This window comes from Lissotriton vulgaris, chromosome 5, assembly GCF_964263255.1.
Source record: "Lissotriton vulgaris chromosome 5, aLisVul1.2, whole genome shotgun sequence".
Classification (NCBI taxonomy): Eukaryota; Metazoa; Chordata; class Amphibia; order Caudata; family Salamandridae; genus Lissotriton; species Lissotriton vulgaris.
This window is the reverse complement of record NC_141693.1, coordinates 26,298,922-26,320,826: the sequence shown is the minus strand read 5'-3', so window position 1 is coordinate 26,320,826 and position 21,905 is coordinate 26,298,922. Positions and strand designations below refer to the sequence as shown.

General features: G+C 50.5%; 1 protein-coding gene across 1 annotated transcript in view; it reads right to left on the bottom strand.

The window, feature by feature from the left end:
- Positions 1-21,905, bottom strand: part of DHX16 (DEAH-box helicase 16) — a 164,635-nt gene that overhangs the window by 18,492 nt on the left and 124,238 nt on the right. Inside the window, exon 20 of the mRNA XM_086920703.1 lies at positions 11,266-11,439. Within this exon, the coding sequence (XP_086776829.1) occupies positions 11,266-11,439 (174 nt within the window). The remainder of the gene's footprint in view (positions 1-11,265; positions 11,440-21,905) is intronic.

Here is a 21,905-nt window from a genome sequence, read left to right as displayed (position 1 = left end):
TCCTAATTGGAAGGGCCTCAGGGTACTTGGTGGCATGATCCACTACCACCAGTATAAATCCGTTCCCGGACGCTGCTGGAGGGTAAAGAGGACCGACAACGTCACCCCCTAGCCTTTCAAAGGGAAACCCCAGTGGAATTAAGGGGGGGGGGTGGTTACCTGCCTTGTGACTGGCTTGATGGGTAACACGGGAGTCACAAAAAGTCTTCACTTTCTGGGACCTACTGGGATAGTGGAAGTGAGCAACTAACCTACTCCAAGTTTTGGTCGGGCCAAGATGCCCAGCTAAGGGGATGTCATCTACTAGAAAGAGTAAGAACTCATCGTATCGCTGAGGCACTACCACTCTCCCAGTGGTACCAGGTTTGGGGTCTCCGTCCTCAGTGCACAGGAGTTCTTCCTCCCAATAGGTTCGGTGGCAGCCTCTAACATTTCCCTTCTCCTGGTCAGCAGCTTGCTGTGTCAGGCTCTCAAAAGTGTGACAGGTCCTCTGTCCCTGGCACAGATCCTCCCTGCAGGGTTCCCCTAGGCCTAGGTGCTCTGCTGTGTGCGGCCCAAGATCCTGGGGCTCCGCTTCTTCCAGGGCGGACAGGTCTTCTCTCCGAGGAGAAGGGTACCTGCGCTTGTGAATGATTTGAAGTTTGTTTCCCAGACTTACAACCTTTTCTCTTGGAGAGTTGGGTCATTTTTACAGGCTCCAACTCCTCTTTTTCACTCCGGGCTTTGCTTTGTACTCTGGTTTTCACACACACCCTTTCAGGTATACCCACCGTGCCTGCTTGGGTTTTTGAGCTCTACCTCAACCCAAGCGCAGGACTCCAGATCCTTTCCTAGCAGACAGGCTACAGCACTAGCAGAGGATACCACCACCTTCTTTAGGCCAGTAACCCCTCCCAGTCCAAGCACACCATTGCCATGGAATGGACCTTAGTTTTGTTGCCGGCACCAGGGCTGAATAGGTCTCTTCGGTCAGGTATTGGTCTGGGGATATCATTTTTTCAGTTACCATGGAGACAATTGTTATGTTAAGGGAAATTGGAGCCTTGGCTGTGGATCGCTTTAAAAATAATGCATCCCGTTTTAAACATGGGCAGAGGTGCCACTAGGAGCCAATGAAGCTTCTTCAACAGCGACTTCGTGTTGCAATATCTTGATTGTTGGAAAATTATCCTTGCAGCTTGATTTTGTACCAGCTGATGTCAATAATTTTGATTAAAAGGGAGTCACGGGTAGTGGGCATTGGCGTAATCAATTCTATACAAAATCAAGGCAATGATGATCAGAATGCTGGCCTCTCTAGCGAAGAATCTTCAAATGTTTCTGAACTTCTTGAGATGAAGGAAGCAAGAGGCTGTTTCCAATCTGCTCTGGGGTTTCATGGATAACTCCTCATCAATTTGGACCCTGAGACGTTTTACTGTGCTCTTGGGATTTGGTGGGGGGGCCTAACGCTGATGGCCAGTAAGCAGGAGTCGAGTGGTTTAATTTATTATTGGGGATGACAATCTGTTTTGTCAGAATTAAGCTTTAGCTGGGTGCTTTTCATCCAATCTCAGATGAATAGCATAGTATTCTGGAAACATTCCCTAGCGTCCGGTGTCTCATCAATCGTGAAAATCAGCTGCATGTCATCCGCATAGTTGTATATTTGTAACTTTTTCTGTTGTAGAGCATGCATCAAGGGGCGAACATCAAGGTTGAAGAGATCAGGGGACAGAGAGTAGCCCTGTGGTACCCCACAATTCACGCTGACTTTAGCGGGGCTGTAAGGTGAGAGACGGACTGACTGGGTTTGGTCTTTTAAAAAGGATTTCATCCAATGTAAAGCAGTGCCCCTAAGGCCTGCCACAGCAATTTGATTGGCTAAAATCCAGTGATCAACGGTATTGGATGCTGCAAATTAGTCTAATAAGACCAGTCCCAGTGTGCGTCCTTCATCTGCCCTGCCTTTCATATCGTCCACTACTGATAAAATGATTGATTCGGTGGAGTGAGAGGGCCGAAAGCCTGCCTGGTGCGGATAAAAAAAAACAACTGTCTAGGAAGGAACAAAGATGATTTGTTACATGCGCCTCTAAGATTTTTGCGGGGACAGGCACAAGATAGTTGGGTTTGTAGTTGTCTAACCGCGGAGGGTTCTCACCAGGTGTTTTTTTTAGCAGAATAACCACTGCTTCTTTGAAAGCTCGAGGGACATAACCTTGCATAAGGGATCGGTTCAATAAGGGAAGAGTGCTTTCTGGGAAGGAAATGAGATTTAGTTTGTGTATTGAGGGGGGGGGTCATACATCTTTAGTGGATGCCCGATTTTACATTGTTTAGTAATTCGGGAAGTCGTTCTTTGCTAATACTGGAAGAAGTAGCGATAGTAGTGGGGTTTCTGTTTTCTTGTATGATTTGCATATCTTGTGGGCTAGGAGCAATGGATTCTTGTATTTTCTATATTGTGTCCAGAAAATAGGAATTGAGATCATCGCCAAGTTTCTGTGAAGGAGTAATTGGAAGTATTACTCGGTCAGGGCTAGATGAATCCATCACTATGTTAAAAATATCTTTAGCTTTATTGTCAGAGTTTATGACTTGGTTAGTGGTGAAAAACGATTTTTTTGCCCCTAGAATGTCTTTTTTACAGGCTGTCATAGTTTGAATAAAGAGCTCCTTGTTTTCTGGCGAGTGTGTTCTACTCCATTTCCGTTCTGCCTGATGCGTTCTTAATTTAGCTATTTTTAACTCAGCTGAAAACCATTAAGAAGCCTTGTGACGACGAGCATGACTAGTTTTACTTTGAAGAGGGGCGTGTGTTACTGGCCTTCAGTTGCCATTTCGAGATTTCTTCCTCAGATTTGTCCACATTGTCTGTCTTGGCGGGTAGTTTGAATGCCAAAGTATTGCAGAAGGAATTCAAGTTTGTGCGATTCCAATTTCTGGCCATGGGTTTGGGTAGTAGAATGTCGCTTAGTGTAAAGCTTATTAAATAATGGTCTGGCCAAATACACGGGTGAATACGCAGATTGGAGAGAGTAAGCTTATTAGATTAAACCTGGTCTAGTGTTTGTCCTTTTATATGTGTCGGCACATGTATATGTTGTTCAGGATTCAGACTCTGTAGCATGTCAGTCAATTCCCTGGAGTCCTTGCCCCCTCTTCATTCGCCCTGTAGTTCATATCTCCAATTATTAAAACGTTTGCATAGTCCACACTCAGTGAAGCGATGCCATTTGCTAGGTGTTTGGAAAACTCCATCGCTTTAGGCGTTCTATAAATTAGTACACTCACCAAGGCAGAAGTGGGGGAATCCAGCTTAATAGTTATACTGTCAGCTAATGTAATCCCGATCAGGGATAGGGCGGGGAGGACAGATGCTTTTTGATGGCTGCTATGGATTATGACAGGTGTACAAGCCCATCTAGTCGCGCACTGTTCACTTGGTGTGATACACCTTCAACAATATTTTGAAAACATTCCACTTGACTCTATGCCATATAACAGTTTCTTATTTTAATGCATAATTCACTTTGTTATGGTTTTCAATACTTTTTTCAGTCGATATTAATCAATTCATCATATCAACGAATTCATCATATAATTCTCTATTACTTTTGAATGACCTTATACAATGCTCATTTCATAAAATGTTTGACAACACAGTTTCAAAGGACTGCCCAATGCATTTCAGTACTCAGTGGTACCTTCATCAGGGGCCAAGCTGTGTGGGTAGTTCGCTGTGTGGGTAGTTCGCTGCGCCACGTTCCTTCACTGGGTTTACTGTTGATAAGCTGAGAGGCCCCCAAAGCGTTTGTAATCCCTCAGTACTTTCGATGCCCAATCTGTACTAGACGTCATGCCCGCTTATACAATCCTGGTGTTCTCTCAATTCAATCCGGAATTTAAAAAAAATGTAATGAAATGAGCATTGTATAAGGTCATTCAAAAGTAATAGAGAATTATATGATGTATTCGTGGATATGATGAATTGATTAATATCGACGGAAAAAAGTATTGAAAACCATAAAGTGAATTATGCATTAAAATAGGAAACTGTTATATGGCATAGAGTCAAGTGGAATGTTTTCAAAATATTGTTGAAGGTGTATTACACCAAGTGAACAGTGCGCGACTAGATGGGCTTGTAAACCCGTCATAATCCATATTATCAAAAAAGGAGCGACTCCCCTCACTAGCTAGCCGCAGCACCGATTGTTTTATTCTGAAAAAATAGAGAAACCGGAGTGCTCCTCACACACCCCTAACTTAGTTTTAATGGCTGCTGCCACACTGCCCCCTCTTTTCCTAGTGGATCTATTGGTCTATGAAGGTAATAATTTTCTGGTAGTGCCGCTAGAATGTCAGGAGTGGATTAGTCTGTTAGCCATGTTTCCGTCATGAATAAAATATCTGGTGACTCTGTATTTAAAAAGGTTAAATATTTCTAATTGGTGTTTACCCATGGATCTCACCACTGCACCAGGTATTGTAGGTGCACAAGTGGGAATCTTACTGGGACAAAAAGGGTCTCCAGGTCAGTGCCCATTGGTTCTGCAATTTTAGAGCCAAGGACTGGGACTCCATGTTTCAATGGGGTGGTAGCAGCCTTCGCTCTGGTGGAATGAGCCCTTAGGCCTTCAGGAGGCTGCTTCTTTGCCAGAGTGTTGCAAATCTTAGAGCATAGGACGACCCATCGCGAGATAGTCCTCTTCTGCACCGCACAACCTTTCATCGCTCCAACGAACCCCGCGAATAGTTAGGCGTCCACCCGGGACTCTTTTGTGCGGTCAAAGTAGAAAAAAAAACACACTTTTTTTGGGTCCAGACCGTGAGGTCATTCCTCTTCCTTAGAGGGGAGCGGAGGACCATAGAAAGTGGGCAAGGTGACAGACTGCCCGACATGGAATGGTGCTACCACTTTCGGGAGGAAAGAGGCCCTAGTGCAACTAGATTCAAGCTAGCCTGGCTGATGAGGGGTGTTACCCCGAAACCGGTCCCAGGTGCTTGTTTTCCGGTCCAGGAAAGATCTGGCTTGGCAGTTCGGTCTGGACTGTTCCTATGAGATACAGGATCAAAACTGATTTGAATATGGCGGTGTCTGAACTGGGGTGGTGAAGTGGGCTAAAGAATGATGATGGATTCAACCTAGATCTGTGACTGGGGGTGAATGTCAGAAACGTTTCCACGCTCCGTCTATCATCTCCTTGCATTTGCTTTGTACGCCCTAAGTTGATAGGGTGTGCCCAGACGTGGGTCTCTTGCTCACTTTCCCACTGGATTTAAGCTAGCCTGGCTGATGAGGGGTGTTACCCCAAAACCCGTCCCAGGATGCTTGTTTTCCAGTTCAGGGAAGACATGGCTTGGCAGTTCGGGCTGAACTGTTTCCATGAGGCACAGGATTAGACTGATTTGGATATAGCTGGGTCTGAATGATGATGGATTCAACCCATATGTGTGACTGGGAGTGAGTGTCTGAAAAGTTTCAACGCTCTGTCCATAATCTCTTTGTGTTTGCAGTGAGAAGCACTAGCATGTCAGGGAAGATCGTCAACAATGGATGCTGCTTGCTGTCTTCTGGCAGATGTGATTGCCACTAAAAAGGCTGTTTTAATGGTGAGCAGCCGGAACGGGCAATTATGCAAGGGCTTGAAAGAAGCCCACATCAGGAAGGCGAGAACCACATTAAGTTCCGACTGAGGCATAATGAAAGGGGCAGGTGGGAACATATGTACAAGACATTTCAGGAATCTATGTACAATGGGTGACTTAAATAAAGAGGGTAGGTCTGGCAGCCCCAGGAAAGCAGACAAAGCTGAAAGATACCCTTTCAAAGTGCCCAGAGCAGAGCCCTACTGGGCAAGGGTAAAAGTAAAATGTAACGCATCAGAAAGGGAAGCAGAAAGAGGGTAAAGACACTTTTCTGTACAATATATTACAAATGTGTTCCATGGCAGGCATACATTGTCTTGATGGAGGGACGCCGGCTGGCAAAATAACATTCAAACTTCGGGAAGGAGGTTGAATGCTATCAACTGCCGCTGCTCAATCCACACGCCAGAAGGCGTGGAGTTGACAGGTTGGGGTAGAGTACCCTCTGCTGCTGCTGCGACAGAAGGTCGTCCCGAAGAGGCAGCCTGTATGGAGGATCGATGCTCATTTTGAGAAGCTCGGGATACCAGACTCTTTGTGCCAAGTCCGGAGCCACAAGTACACCTTGGGCCCGGTCCCCCCTGATCTTCTTGAGAACTCTGAGCAAGAGTGGTATGGGTGGAAAGGCATCCCGGAGCCACAAGTACACCTTGGGCACGGCCCCCCCTGATCTTCTTGAGAACTCTGAGCAAGAGTGGTATGGGTGGAAAGGCATCCCGGAGCCACAAGTACGCCTTGGGCACGGCCCCCCCTGATCTTCTTGAGAACTCTGAGCAAGAGTGGTATGGGTGGAAAGGCATCCCGGAGCCACAAGTACACCTTGGGCACGGCCCCCCCTGATCTTCTTGAGAACTCTGAGCAAGAGTGGTATGGGTGGAAAGGCATCCCGGAGCCACAAGTACGCCTTGGGCACGGCCCCCCCTGATCTTCTTGAGAACTCTGGGCAAGAGTGGTATGGGTGGAAAGGCATCCCGGAGCCACAAGAACGCCTTGGGCACGGCCCCCCCTGATCTTCTTGAGAACTCTGGGCAAGAGTGGTATGGGTGGAAAGGCATCCCGGAGCCACAAGAACGCCTTGGGCCCGGTCGGTCCCCCCTGATCTTCTTGAGAACTCTGAGCAAGAGTGGTATGGGTGGAAAGGCATCCCGGAGCCACAAGAACGCCTTGGGCACAGCCCCCCCTGATCTTCTTGAGAACTCTGGGCAAGAGTGGTATGGGTGGAAAGGCATCCCGGAGCCACAAGTACGCCTTGGGCCCGGTCGGTCCCCCCTGATCTTCTTGAGAACTCTGGGCAAGAGTGGTATGGGTGGAAAGGCATCCCGGAGCCACAAGAACGCCTTGGGCCCGGTCCCCCCTGATCTTCTTGAGAACTCTGAGCAAGAGTGGTATGGGTGGAAAGGCATCCCGGAGCCACAAGTACACCTTGGGCACCGCCCCCCCTGATCTTCTTGAGAACTCTGGGCAAGAGTGGTATGGGTGGAAAGGCATCCCGGAGCCACAAGTACGCCTTGGGCCCGGTCGGTCCCCCCTGATCTTCTTGAGAACTCTGGGCAAGAGTGGTATGGGTGGAAAGGCATCCCGGAGCCACAAGAACGCCTTGGGCCCGGTCCCCCCTGATCTTCTTGAGAACTCTGGGCAAGAGTGGTATGGGTGGAAAGGCATCCCGGAGCCACAAGAACACCTTGGGCACCGTCCCCCCTGATCTTCTTGAGAACTCTGGGCAAGAGTGGTATGGGTGGAAAGGCATCCCGGAGCCACAAGAACGCCTTGGGCCCGGCCCCCCTGATCTTCTTGAGAACTCTGAGCAAGAGTGGTATGGGTGGAAAGGCATCCCGGAGCCACAAGAACGCCTTGGCCACGGCCCCCCCTGATCTTCTTGAGAACTCTGGGCAAGAGTGGTATGGGTGGAAAGGCATCCCGGAGCCACAAGTACGCCTTGGGCCCGGTCGGTCCCCCCTGATCTTCTTGAGAACTCTGGGCAAGAGTGGTATGGGTGGAAAGGCATCCCGGAGCCACAAGAACGCCTTGGGCCCGGTCCCCCCTGATCTTCTTGAGAACTCTGAGCAAGAGTGGTATGGGTGGAAAGGCATCCCGGAGCCACAAGTACACCTTGGGCACCGCCCCCCCTGATCTTCTTGAGAACTCTGGGCAAGAGTGGTATGGGTGGAAAGGCATCCCGGAGCCACAAGTACGCCTTGGGCCCGGTCGGTCCCCCCTGATCTTCTTGAGAACTCTGGGCAAGAGTGGTATGGGTGGAAAGGCATCCCGGAGCCACAAGAACGCCTTGGGCCCGGTCCCCCCTGATCTTCTTGAGAACTCTGAGCAAGAGTGGTATGGGTGGAAAGGCATCCCGGAGCCACAAGTACGCCTTGGGCCCGGTCGGTCCCCCCTGATCTTCTTGAGAACTCTGAGCAAGAGTGGTATGGGTGGAAAGGCATCCCGGAGCCACAAGAACGCCTTGGGCCCGGTCGGTCCCCCCTGATCTTCTTGAGAACTCTGGGCAAGAGTGGTATGGGTGGAAAGGCATCCCGGAGCCACAAGTACACCTTGGGCCCGGTCCCCCCTGATCTTCTTGAGAACTCTGGGCAAGAGTGGTATGGGTGGAAAGGCATCCCGGAGCCACAAGTACGCCTTGGGCACGGCCCCCCTGATCTTCTTGAGAACTCTGAGCAAGAGTGGTATGGGTGGAAAGGCATCCCGGAGCCACAAGTACACCTTGGGCCCGGTCCCCCCCCTGATCTTCTTGAGAACTCTGAGCAAGAGTGGGGGGGTGGAAAGGCATCCCGGAGCCACAAGTACGCCTTGGGCCCGGTCCCCCCTGATCTTCTTGAGAACTCTGGGCAAGAGTGGTATGGGTGGAAAGGCATCCCGGAGCCACAAGTACACCTTGGGCCCGGTCCCCCCTGATCTTCTTGAGAACTCTGGGCAAGAGTGGTATGGGTGGAAAGGCATCCCGGAGGCCCGAGCTCCACTAGAGATTAAAAAGAGTATCCGCGCATGAGCAGACTTGGAAACTCCAGCGCGCACAACGGCTGACATTGCTGATTCTCGGCAGAAGTAAACAGAAGCAACCAAGGCTCTACCCACAACTGAAAGAGACCCTGCGACACCTCCGGATGGAGGTGCTATTCGTGATCCGCTAGGTATCGACGACAGAGTTTGTATGCCCTGGCATTTAAAGAAGCTGCCAGATGTTGAACCATCAGGGATATCCCCTGCTGTCCCAGCCAAGGCCAGAGACGGGTCGGGGGACAAAAGATCCCCCGACCCCCCACGCCCTGTTTTGCAATGCCACATGGCTGTGGTGTTGTCTGTGATCACCTGCACTAGCCCCCCTTTGATAGAGGGTAGACAGGCTTTCATTGCCAAATGGATGGCTCAGAGCTCCAGCATGTTGATGTGGAGCCTGGATTCGGCCAGCAATCAGTGTTCTCTGATCTACACCTCTCCCTGGTGCCAGCCCCATCCCAGGAGTGACGCATCTGTCACTACTGTGAGATCTGGTTGGGGAAGGGAGAGGAGTCTCCTCTGACCCAATTGCGTTTTGCCAGCCACCACAGCAGGTCTCGTGCAATTCCCTCCGAGATCTCGACCACGTAAGAGAGATTCCCCTGATGCTGCGCCCACAGGAACTTCAGGTCCCACTGCGGAGCCAGCATACGCCATCTAGCATGTGCCAATAGCAGGATGTAGGAGGCCATGAGACCAATCGCCCTACTCTCAGGAGGCCCTGTTCTGGGCTTGGACCAGGTTCCCAGTAGGACGTCCGTGAGGGCCTCATAAAATGGGAGCAAATCTTCTGATTAGGAAACTCCTGACTGAAGAACCTCTGTCAAGATGTTAGTCTTGACCGCCACTGACGGTAGCCCTTCACACCACCACAGCATATAAAGCTCCCTCCTCCGTAGCTACGACAGGAGGGAGAAAGCATGCCAGTATCTGGAGAAGTATGCAGTCTGCTGGCCTCACTGAATTGCTCATATCAGTCCATTTCGTAAGGATGGTCTTCTAAACGGTTAAGCAACCACTCCCAATCTTCTCCCACTCCCAGCTGTTCAGAATATGGCTTAGAAAGTGACCTAGGACCTGGAGAGCCTGTTGGCGCCGGAATCGGTGTTTGTTGGCGATGCTTCCGGGTCTTTGGGAATCAGAATGGGGCTGATGCCATCTGCGGCATCAGTGGCCTCGGGGGTCGGTGCAAGGGAAGGTCGCAATGGCATGACCGGCACTGGTCCGTATCCATTCCCGCATCCATGGGGGGCCCGCAGCACCGGAGCCACCAGCTCGGAACCAGATGGGGCCCCCCTCTGACTCCATAGGGCCCAAAGGCGGACTAGAGGGGTTAGGCTACTCAAAAATGAGGCACATGGCCTCAAAAAAATCTTTAAGTTGTGCCGGGGTCGCTCTGGCTCCTGGAAAAGCAGGGATGCGCTGAGCCCGGACCGAGAACAAGGTCTTGTACACTGAGGCTCCTCCAGCGCATCGCATCGCAACGCACCGCCAGAGAGGGGAGAGGTCTTCTTGTGATTTTTGCGGCTCTTACCTGAGTGTCCCAACGATTTTGCGTAGGAATAAGTGGACTTGGGTCTCCTGGAGCAGTGACCGGAAACTTCTTCTTGACCAGGATGGTGATGCGACCACTGACGAGTTGAGTGGCGCAGTGTCACCTGCCTGGTTGCAAGCAGCTTTAGGGACCGCTCCCTCAAAGCCTTTGGAGCCATAGCCCAACATCACGACTGAGTTGTGGTCGTGCTTCAGACATCACAGACAAACCAACTGCGGGTCCGACAGTGACATGGCACAGGGACAAGTGCTGCACAGTTTGAATCCCGAAGTCTTCCTAGACATGACTTCCTACACACCAAAAAAGTCGACAAAAAATCCTGTAAAAAAGTGGCAGATGGTCGCTCTCTTCATGGATCAGCACTTGAAGGGCGTAGAAAGAAAAGAAGTGATGCCAGCGCGCTGAGGTGGCACCTATAGAGGTGATGCGGAAGATGCCACGTGGAGGCGACCAATGCCAGGTACAGGCGCATAGGGGTAATGAGTGAAGAAAAATCTTCCGGGTTCAGTCGGACACCTGGGAAATTCAAAGGTAAGGAATCTGCTGCTAGATGTCTCTATCAGATTACCCACTGATCTTGGGTTTCGGAGTATCGTGCTACTCGCCGTAAAGAGCTCTGTTGCTTCATCAGGGATAGTAAACACTATATAAATATAACTACTATTGATGGACTGTGGAGTCTGAGGTCTGACCCCACACACAATCTCTCCGAGCAGTCTTTCACCTCTCACGCTTGCTACCATGGGAGGCAAGTGAGGTAAGGGGGTATGTGACCCATTTCACAGTGCCTTAGCAGAGCAGACACCAGAGGCACAAAACCACAGTTAGGGGGCCAGTATCCCTGTGCCCCCCCCAGAACAGCCCCTAACAGCAGAGCTATCCCCCAGTTTGCACAGATCACATTACTTGGATCTTAAATGGCCTGACAACAGAGCTTTCCCTCAGGGTGCAGTGATCTTACAGGGTCCATCAAAAGAGCGATCACACAGGTTACACCCGAACAAACGAGATACCAAAGCTTCTATACACACCCCCCTCCATCAGTCCCAGAGTGAAAGTCAAGTTACCTGTCGCATGAACTCCTTGGTGGTGAACACCAGCTCATGGTAGATAAGCCACCGTGGCTGCTCCTCGAACAGACTGCTATTAGGGTGCACATACACGGTCTGGTGATGCTTGACAGACTTGTAGCCGCTGCGTGTGAGTCTAGCCGTGTGGTAGAAGAATCCTGCAGTGATGGCCTGTGGGTGAAAGAAGAGGCTGTGAAGTAACAGACTTCTGACTTCTAGGCTGAAGCCTCTCATCAAGCCAGACAACACGCCCCACACTCTGAGCCGGGAACCCTCTTTGCTCACCTTGGGGGAGTGCCAAATCAGCTAACTGCTCTGAAATTCAGTGGGGATCTGCTATGAGTTGGTTACTGCTGCCATCTATTGGTGAAAGAATGCGTCGTACAGAACTCTGATAATGTCTGCAGAATACAGTATTTATAGTTGCAAGGAATTGGGTTATTAGTTAGGGGGTGGGGCATAGGGCGACTGGCCCCCTAACTGTGGTTCAGTGGTTCACTGCTAATCAGGGTGGACCACTGAAGTCACTAAATAAATCGGAGCTCAACCCCCGGTATCTGTGCCACATAGCAGACAGACATAACTTGGAGACAATGGGAAAGTATTCACGCAGCACTACAACAGTAATAAAGTTAAAATGCAAAACCATACAAATCACTAAAAGAGTTGGAAAAATATACTAAAGTTTAATAAACCAAATGACATCAACATAACAAACCTCCAATAAGGGCAATCAGAGATATGAGTTTTTAATGTTTGACATACGACTGTTTTAAATAGAAATAGCGCAAAGAAGCACACAGAGCCAACGATAGTCAACAGTCGAGGTAAAACAGGACGCAGGTGCAATTTGATCTGACCATGGTGGAGCACGGGTTGGATACACTAATCAGATTCATACAGGTCAAATATTTTTCTTTCTGACTTTAGTCCTTTAAGTCCCAACCCAGCTACAGAAGTACAATTCTAAAGCGAACCAGGACCACAGGGACGGCAGCTAGAGACTCACAGGGTATGGAAAGAGGCCAAAAGGAGGGTGCATTCCAGGTCCAGTTGCCACTGGTCAGCTGCAGGAAAAGGCCTATTGTGTGCCTGTAGCATTAACAGAAGACCCACCATATAACTCTTGGAGTCAAGGCCTTTGTCCTGTGAATGAAACCGTGAGCAGGTTCAGCCTTCTAAGCTCTTCTCATGTCTCGGTTCAGGTCACGTCTCTTCTGACCTCTGACCTGCCTTTGGTCAGGAGCTCGCTCCCCCCACAACCGCAGCACCACCTAGCTGTGCCCGTGTCCTTGACCCCTGCCCACGTTGCGGTTTGCGTGTTTGAGGCCCTCCTCCACCCGCAGGCATCCGCCTGCGCCTCATCCGCCTGCGCCTCATCCCTGGTGTCTAGAGGGCTTCCGGTAAGCGTCGCTAGACTTGTGCAATGTGCCTTATTGTTACTGTTTTATTGTGCCTTGCGTTATTGTGCCTTGATTTATTGTACCGTTCTTCTTTCGTTTCCTTTGTGCCTTTGCTGGTTTTCTGCCTGTTCTTGCCTCTTGTGCGCTCCCCTTTGCTGGCTCTCTGAGCCGCTGCCTCCCTGCGGCCCGCCCCCGTCGCGCCCCCCGTTCGCCGCTCCCTCCCGCCTCCCAGCTGCTCCTCCCTCCCTCCTCCCTTCTTAATGGCGGTCGCTGCGCGTCGAGGGTGAGTGACCTCTGACCTGCCTTTGGTCAGGAGCTCGCTCCCCCACGATCGCAGCACCACCTAGCTGTGCAAGTGTCCTTGACTCCCGCCCACGCTGCTGTTCGCGTGTTCGAGGCCCTCGTCCACCCGCAGGCATCCACCTGCGCCTCATCCCTGATGTCTAGTGGGCTTCTGGTAAGCGTCGCTAGACTTGTGCATTGTGCCTTGTAACTCTTTATTGTGCCTTGATTTATTGTGCCGTTCTTCATTCGTTTCCTTTGTGCCTTTTCTGGTTTTCTGCCTGTTCTTGCCCGTTATGCGCTCCCCTTTGCCGGCTCTCTCTGAGCCACTTCCCCGCTGCTGCCTCCCTGTGGCCCCGCCCTCCTCGCGCCCCTATTCGCCGCTCCCTCCCGCCTCCCAGCTGCTCCTCCCTCCTGCCTCCCTTCTTTTTTTGATTTCAAATCGTTTTTATTAGGAAAACAAAAGGAAATAACCAATAAGGGAAACTGAAAATACAAATGCAAAAAATACAAAATGCATTGATTGATAATGAAAACAAAAGAATGCTAGTGGAAAGAATATAAATCACAGGGATGGACACATACATCAAATCATAAGGAAGCACAGCTGGCACCCAGCTACAAGATGAATAAAATATACCTAAATAATGCGAAATGTAAATTGCCTGATGCAGAATGCAAAAACCAAAAACAAAATACATAATACAGGTTACAAAATACAAAATACAAGCTACAAAATACAGAATATAAAATTAGTGAATATCATATACCAAAGATAATGGTCATATTTCACATGTTGCATTAGAAAGAGCGGTATGTATATAGCGCGGGTATTATATCAAACAATTATCAATAGGCGTATGCATCATCGTTTAGTGGAGTCAGTGGCAGCTATGTGTAGCACTGTTACCTGCAGTTTTATTGCCATTGATGGTCTTACGGAGGGTCGAATGAAAAGGAAGAAGCATCGAGGGACTTCCACAGCCTTTTGTTTGAGGCCCGCCAAGGGGAGGAATGTAAGGCAGGATTATCCGCTCCTCCAATGCAGGATACCCCCTCTTTCCATATAGTAACGGATACTTAATAGCGGTCGCGCCGCTGGCGCGCTGGAGGCAAGCCCGTCTGCGCCCGTCCGTGCCTGGACCGTGCCAAGGGCCAGAACCCCTGGACCCCGCGCCCGCCACAACGCCAGACTGCACTACGACTCAAGCACCCTCCATGCACTCAACACCGGACGAGACCACCCCTGTTACCAGGCCATCCCGAAGCACACCCAAGGGCCCTTCACCTGCCGGAACTGCAGCTTCACCAGCATCCAGCCCGCCAAAGCATCAACCAGAGAACCTAACCACCTCAGATGCATCCTCCTCAACACCCGCTCCGCCAGCAAGCATGCCCTCTAGGACCTCCTCGATTCTACCGCCCCCAGCTTCGCCTTCCTGATGGAAACCTGGCTGGACGCCACCTCAGCGCCAGACATCGCCATGGCCAGCCCACAAGGCTACAAGATCTCCCGCAGAGACCGCGTCAACGGAGTTGGAATCGCCTTTGTCCACAAAGACACCCTCAGAGTCTCGACCAACATCGATGACACCCTCACCACTGCCGAACACAAGCACTTCCAGATCCACACCGACCCCAACACGACCCTCAGAGGAACACTTGTCTAAAGACTACCCGGACCACGACCACAGTTCAACAACACCATTTCCGACCTCATCAGCACCCACGCCCTCACCTCCACGTACTACATCCTCCTCGGGGACCTTAACTTCCACCTTGAGAACAACAACGATGCCAACTCCACCGTCCTGATCGACCATCTCGCCAACCTCGGACTCAAACAGCTCGTGACGACCCCCACCCACGCGGCCGGACAGACGCTGGACCTTATCTTCTCCGCAAGCCCCCACGTCTCCTTCAACCACACCACTGAACCCCACTGGACCGACCACAGATGCGTCCACTTCACCTTCAAGAAACCCACCACACACAACTAACCACACCAACAAGAAAGCCGCCTGGTTCACTGAAGACCTCCTGACATCCAAGCGCACCTGCCGGAAGCTGGAGAAGAAATGGCTCCACGACCGAACACCAGACAGCCACACAGCCCACAATAATGCCACTCACAGACACCACAAACTCATCAGGACCACCAAGAGGACCGCCAATGCACACAACACCAAAGAGCTCGTCAGCATAGTGAAAGAACCCCAGCTCCAACACCAACGACATTCCACCATCACAGGACCTGCGCGACTCCCTGGCCACCTTGTTTCACCGCAAGATCACCGACATCCATGACAGCTTCAACTCAGACACCCCGCACCCACCACCTAGACCACCACCCCGCGACCTCCACCCGCACCAGCCGCCTGGCCCACCGTCAGTGACGAAGACACCATCAAAACCATGAACTCAATCCACCCCGGATCCTCATCCGACCCCTGCCCTCACCACGTTTTCAACAAAGTCAGCACAACCATCGCAGCCCACCTCCGGAAGGCAATCAACATCTCCTTCGAGACAGCGACCTTCCCGGAAAGCTGGAAGCACGCAGAGATCAACGCCCTACTGAAGAAACCCAAGGCGGACCCCAAGGACCTCAAGAACTTCCGGCCCATCTCCCTGCTCTCGTTCCCGGCAAAAGTGACAGAGAAGATTGTCAACAAACAGCTAACCCGCTACCTCGAAGACAACAACATCCTGGACCCTTCTCAATCCGGTTTTCGCAGCAACCACAGCACCGAGACCGCCCTCATCGCCACCACCGACGACATCAGGATCCTGATGGACAAGGGAGAAACAGCCGCCCTCATCCTCCTGGACCTATCAGCAGCCTTCGACACGGTCAGCCACCGCACCTTAGCAGCACGCCTCCATGACGCCGGAATCCAAGAGAAGGCCCTGGCCTGGACCACATCCTTCCTCTCCGGCAGAACCCAGAGCGTCCGCCTCCCACCCTTCCGCTCAAAAACCACCGAGATCTGCGGCGTCCCTCAGCCCGACGCTGTTCAATATCTACATGGCACCGCTCGCCCACGTCGCACGACAACATAGCCTCAACAACATCTCCTACGCCGACGACACCCAGCTGATCATCTCCATCACCGAAGACCCCCACACCGCCAAAGCCAATCTCCACAGAGGAATGAAGGCCGTCGACTGGATGAAGGACAGCAGAATGAAGCTGAACTCAGACAAGAAGGAGGTCCTCATCCTCGGACCCACCCCATCAGCCTGGGATGACTCCTGGTGGCCCACATCGCTAGGCACTGCCCCGGAACCCACCGACAATGCACGCAACCTGGGGGTCATCCTCGACTCCGCCCTCTCCATGACCAAGCAAGTCAACGCCGTCTCCGCGTCCTGCTTCAACACCCTCCGAATGCTGCGCAGGATCTTCAAATGGATCCCCCCCCAACACGAGAAAAACCGTCACCCAGGCCCTCGTCACGAGCAGACTCGACTACGGGAACGCACTCTACTCAGGAACAACAACCAAGCTCCTGAGACGACTACAACAAATCCAGAATGCCTCGGCACGACTGATCCTCGACGTCCCCCGACGCAGCCACATCAGACCTCATCTGAGAGGCCTACACTGGCTCCCAGTCAACAAGAGGATCACCTTTAAACTCCTCATCACAAAGCGCTATCAAAAACAAGACCTACATACCTCAACGACCGAATCAGCTTCCACACCCCCACCCGCAGCCTCCGCTCTGCCAGCCTCGCCCTCGCCTTAGTTCCTCGTATCCGGAAAACCACAGCCGGCGGCAGATCCTTCTCCTACCTCGCCGCCAAGACCTGGAACGCTCAGCCTACGACAGACCCAGGACCTGCTGGCCTTCAGAAGACTCCTCTAGACCTGGCTCTTCGATCAGTAGCAGCCCCCCCACCCCCCTCTGCCCCCCAGCGCCTTGATACCCTCACAGGTATGTAGCGTGCTTTAGAAATGCAGTGATTGATTGATTGATTGATCTTCCACAGGTCCAGGAGTGTTCTTCAGTGGCTGCCTATAGATGCCACAATTATGCCTTGCACGAGCTAGTATGTGGGAATGACTCATGAAGACGTCCTAACCAATGGGGCAAAGGTTCCCAGGGCTACCCTACCCACTTTCGTAATTTTCGAGGTGACCAACGTCTTTGGCCACTATCAACTTGGCTTTGAAAGACCGGTGTGTGTGGGGAAATCCGAGGACTATGGAAATTAGAGAGCCCTTCCCACATCCAACACTAAAATCCAGTTTAAGTCAGTTCTTGTACCGCCAATAAACTCCGACATACAAGACTGTTAGGACAAAGCTAAGCTTTCATCAATAAGACAGTGGATACACACATTTGTTTTGCCAATCTGTTCACCTCTTTTGAAGTGCACCCCAAGTGTTCTATAAAATACCCCAGCAGACCTGTCAAGCAGTCTTCACGCTCCAGCATGATCCGACACTGTGATGTCCATAAGAGGCCCACTGTAATTGAAGCTGGTCTGGCTGGGGGGTGCAATTGAAGTCTCAGGCCTTGGTGTTGGATACATCTAGGTGTCACAGGGTAGGCCTCTTTAACCCCTTCCATGCTCATGACGAGCTCAGCTCGTCATGAGGCACAGTTGAGCTGTGCTGATGACGAGCTGAGCTCGTCATGAATAGAGGAGTTCACCATAAATCAGCACAGGAGGGGAAAATGCACAGCAGCCAAGGTGTTAAAGTTAAGCAAGTCTTTGAGCGCAGCCCACAGGTCATCCAGTCAAGGGTATAACAATACCTCCCCACAAGAAGGCCTTTTGTCTCTTTCATGGAAGCAAGTTCACACACCTCATTAACACTCTAATTGCTGGCAGCAGAGGGGAGAATGCAAAGTACAGATTTAGCATCCAGGGACTTCATGCAGGGGAAAGGTGACTTTCTCTTTTTTTTTTTTTTTTTGAAGACCTTTATTTTAGCATTCAGTAGAAATACAAGCATGGGCCTACAACCGCGGGGTCCGGCCGCTAGACAAATTAAAATTCGTTGATATCACAATACGACACAGCTCATCAGCCGACAACCCAAAGGTCCGGCAGCGATTCAGAATAAAACTTGTATTGGAATGAATAGCTGGATTTCAGGATAATACTGAGGTTTCATTTTATATTATATAAGAGAGGATCAGGTGCCATACAATCAAACAGGAGAATGCGGGGGGCAGGGTAAAAACAGGATATACATGTAATGACCACTATAATGGAGATTTGGCGCCAGAGCATATAGGTCGGTACAAAAGAACACACAATATACATTTCCATGTTGCGCCAATACTCGAGGCCTGCTCGCCCATAAATCAGGATATCATAAAAGCAAAAGCACGAAATACAAGCATACGATAAGAATCCGAATGATTCGTAGCTATACTGACCCTACGAGAAAAGAAAGAGAAAGAAGGAAAGGCCATAGAAAATAAAAAAGGCAAAAAAAAAAAAAAAAACCCTCCAGTCCCCCACCCTGCACCCCTGCAAATGGCTACAGCCTAACCCCACTAGCAGCGTGCCTGTCGCCCCTAATAACTAAAACCCCAAAGGTAGGAAAAAAGAAGAACGGAGGAGGGCATATCCATGTGGGCTCCCAGCCCCTTTAGACCCCCCGCCTGAAACAGCCACCCCCTATCACTAAAAGACAAACTTATGACAGCAATGTAGAGAAATTAGAGGGTACTGTGAAACACGGCCCAGCCTCTTAGAGCAAACAGTTGCAGGTCCAACACTTGTAAAAGCCATGCCAACCCATCCCGATCCAGCCGATCTTAACCTTGGCCCTTCCGAACGAAAACACGAACCCCTTCCAGCGAGACCCAAAGGCACACAAAGAAGCAATAAAGAAGAAAAGAGTCCGCAGAAATCAGCCCATGGCTACCAGCAGGCAGTGAGTCCTCAGGAACTGTAGATGCAGACGAGCTCTCCCTCCGAGATGAACAGTCCCAATGTGTCTTGAACAGGAGTCATAGCGTCGCCAGGAAAGGAGAAGATGACCACAAAATGGATGGAAAGTCACAGACAAAAGTCTCCGGGAGGGGAACGCCTGACGATATCTCCAAAGCTGGTAGTGGTGGAAGGTTCAGCAATACCATGCCATCCTCGGGAACACCGTCCACCAGGGCACCATCCGATGGTTGCAGTACTCGTTTCCTCAAAGTATCCACATGTGAGCGGAATGCCCAAAGTTCTGCCAGTATTAACCTCAGCGATGGCTCATGCACCGTTCGATCCATATTCTCGTGCTCGATATCAATCACTATCACCTCCCCGGGTGAATCCGGCATCCTCAGGGGGGACAGACAGGATCTCGAACGTGCAAATGCGAAGGGTGACCAGTCTTTGTTCGCAGCCATGGTCAACCCAGTTAAGGCCGCAGGCCAGTGACCCCGAACCACCGAACCCTGGCGGGTGCAAACCGGGTCCGCGGGACGGGGGCCCCCACCCGCAGCCAGCAGCACGCAGACTCACTCCTCCGTCAATACTGAGCAATGAAAACGATCGCCACCAAATCCGGGCTGAAACAAAGCCTCCACTCCGGTCGACCGGGCCCAGCCTGAGTCTCCTGGCCGATGTTGCACTACAGCCCGACTGTGAAAGTACTCCAGGCCCCAGCTTCACCGCTGGAGCAGGCCGCAAACTTAAACTCGATGTAACTCCGTCAAACAAGCCGATAAAGGTTTCCGGATTTCACCATCGGAGTGCGGGACAGTTCATGCACACAGAGACTAGGCGTTAAGTCAGGATAACATGCAGGATATTGCGGCGGGTTACGAAGGTCGACGGAGCCGGGAGCCTAAGCAGCCATCTTTCTTGCTGACGTCAAGGTGACTTTCTAAAAGTCAAAGTTACGAAATATGTATTACAAGTCTGACTCCACCAGTGAACTGGGCTAATAAGAAATATCTCAAAAAGTCCAAAAATGTACTTATAGCTGTTTCCTAGGCAGAGATAACATTTATTAAACGTAATACTGTATCCCAATGCTTTTCTATGAACAGCAACCATACTACAGTGAAAATAGTTTTGAGGAAAATAACACAAGACATTTTTAGCAATAAACATTTACATGACCTACCTTTAAATAGCATGCATCTAGCTCTATCAGCAATAAGGCCTACTTAAGGGTGAACTCCAAATATTTAAAAGGAAGGTTTAGGCCCAGATTGATTATCTCTATGCCAGAGATTCTATGCCATAACCACCCCAGCAACAAGTACTTGAGGCCAGCCAGCTACTGTGAAAGGATCTAAGTACCTTATTTAGAGGCTCGCAGGGCGGATACTCTATCACAAAAGTGCTGGGTTTCCCGTCCCCCATATTACAATGCATTATAGCCGAGGGCACTTGCAACACAGTGGATGGACTATCTGCCATATCTATGAGGAAGTGTCCTGTCCACCAAAGTCTAAATAGGGGCCAAAGTTACAGCGTGAATCAAATTTGAAACATGATTCTAAGAAGCTAACCTCCACTTAACTTGGGTCAATGGCCTCTGAAAACCTCCATAGGGTGAAATCTTCTTTTTATGCCTGTAATTCAGCGTTGGTTCTCCGTAATTGCCACCACCCTATGCAGATAAAATGGGTGCGGGAAATCTGGTGAGAGGAGTCTGTGAATTTTATCTCAATCGGAAAGAGTGCTCATATCAGTATGAGAGAATGGATCGGCCAGTGTCATCTGCAAAAGACTTTGGTGGCAGTCTAAAGGTTACATCTCCTGCTTTGGGACATTCAACTGCTTTTTGTGGAAGCGTCTACACCATCTGGTGGGAAAGCACTTGCCTCCAAGGTTGACACTCCTGTAGTAGTGGGTTCACTTTAAACTCTAGATAAAGGTATGTTACTGCACAGATTGGCACCCACTACAAGTACACGTAGTCCTGGCGTCAACAAGCATCGTAACAACGCCCAAGCAGGTTGCCTCAGTCTTCATTCCATCCGCTTACAGAGATGGTTAGTATACCTCCCTGTGTCTGGGCCCTTCCAAAAGGTGAATTCTGATTTCATTCAAATTTTCATTACAGTGCAGAGGCAGCCATGTCTGCTTGTGTACAGCCTGATCCCAGACAAGAGACGAGTCATAATTGTTATTCTGGGCGAGAAAGAAGTCTTGGAGGTAACCTCTTCATGCAGAGACCACGTGTGAGGAGCAGTGTACATCCCACAGGCTTAGTCTGCACTTGCTTTCAGGTTCCCTTCAAGGCACATTACCAATATCCAGATTTCTTCCTCTGTGGCACAGACCCCTTAGTGCATGGAGAGCTTGCCAACAATCATTGAAAGGGTACATCACCGCTTGTAAATATGATGCTTTGTTGTTGTTGTATGATTTACATACTAGAGCTCGGCCGCCTTGTATATGATTGAGAGAGGCCTTCTTTACCAGAAAGACTGCTGCAGCTTCTGGTAGTTCACATGCACATTCACATGCTCTGTGAATTATGTGCGCTTCCAAAGAGTAATGTGGAAGCTCATTCGAACAATCAGTCAGATGTCGATGATATCATTCTGGATCTCTGACCCTAAGTAGACTCCATTAAACAGTCTGCTCTCTGGAGACCATCTCTCCAGCCAGACTTCAGCTTCTCTAGAGACCACCACTCCGGACAGACTTCAGCTTCTATAGAGACCACCACTCCAGCCAGACTTCAGCTTCTCTAGAGACCACCACTCCAGCCAGACTTCAGCTTCTCTAGAGACCACCACTCCAGCCAGACTTCAGCTTCTCTAGAGACCACCACTCTGGACAGACTTCAGCTTCTCTAGAGACCACCACTCCAGCCAGACTTCAGCTTCTCTAGAGACCACCACTCCGGACAGACTTCAGCTTCTCTAGAGACCACCACTCCAGCCAGACTTCAGCTTCTCTAGAGACCACCACTCCAGCCAGACTTCAGCTTCTCTAGAGACCACCACTCCAGCCAGACTTCAGCTTCTC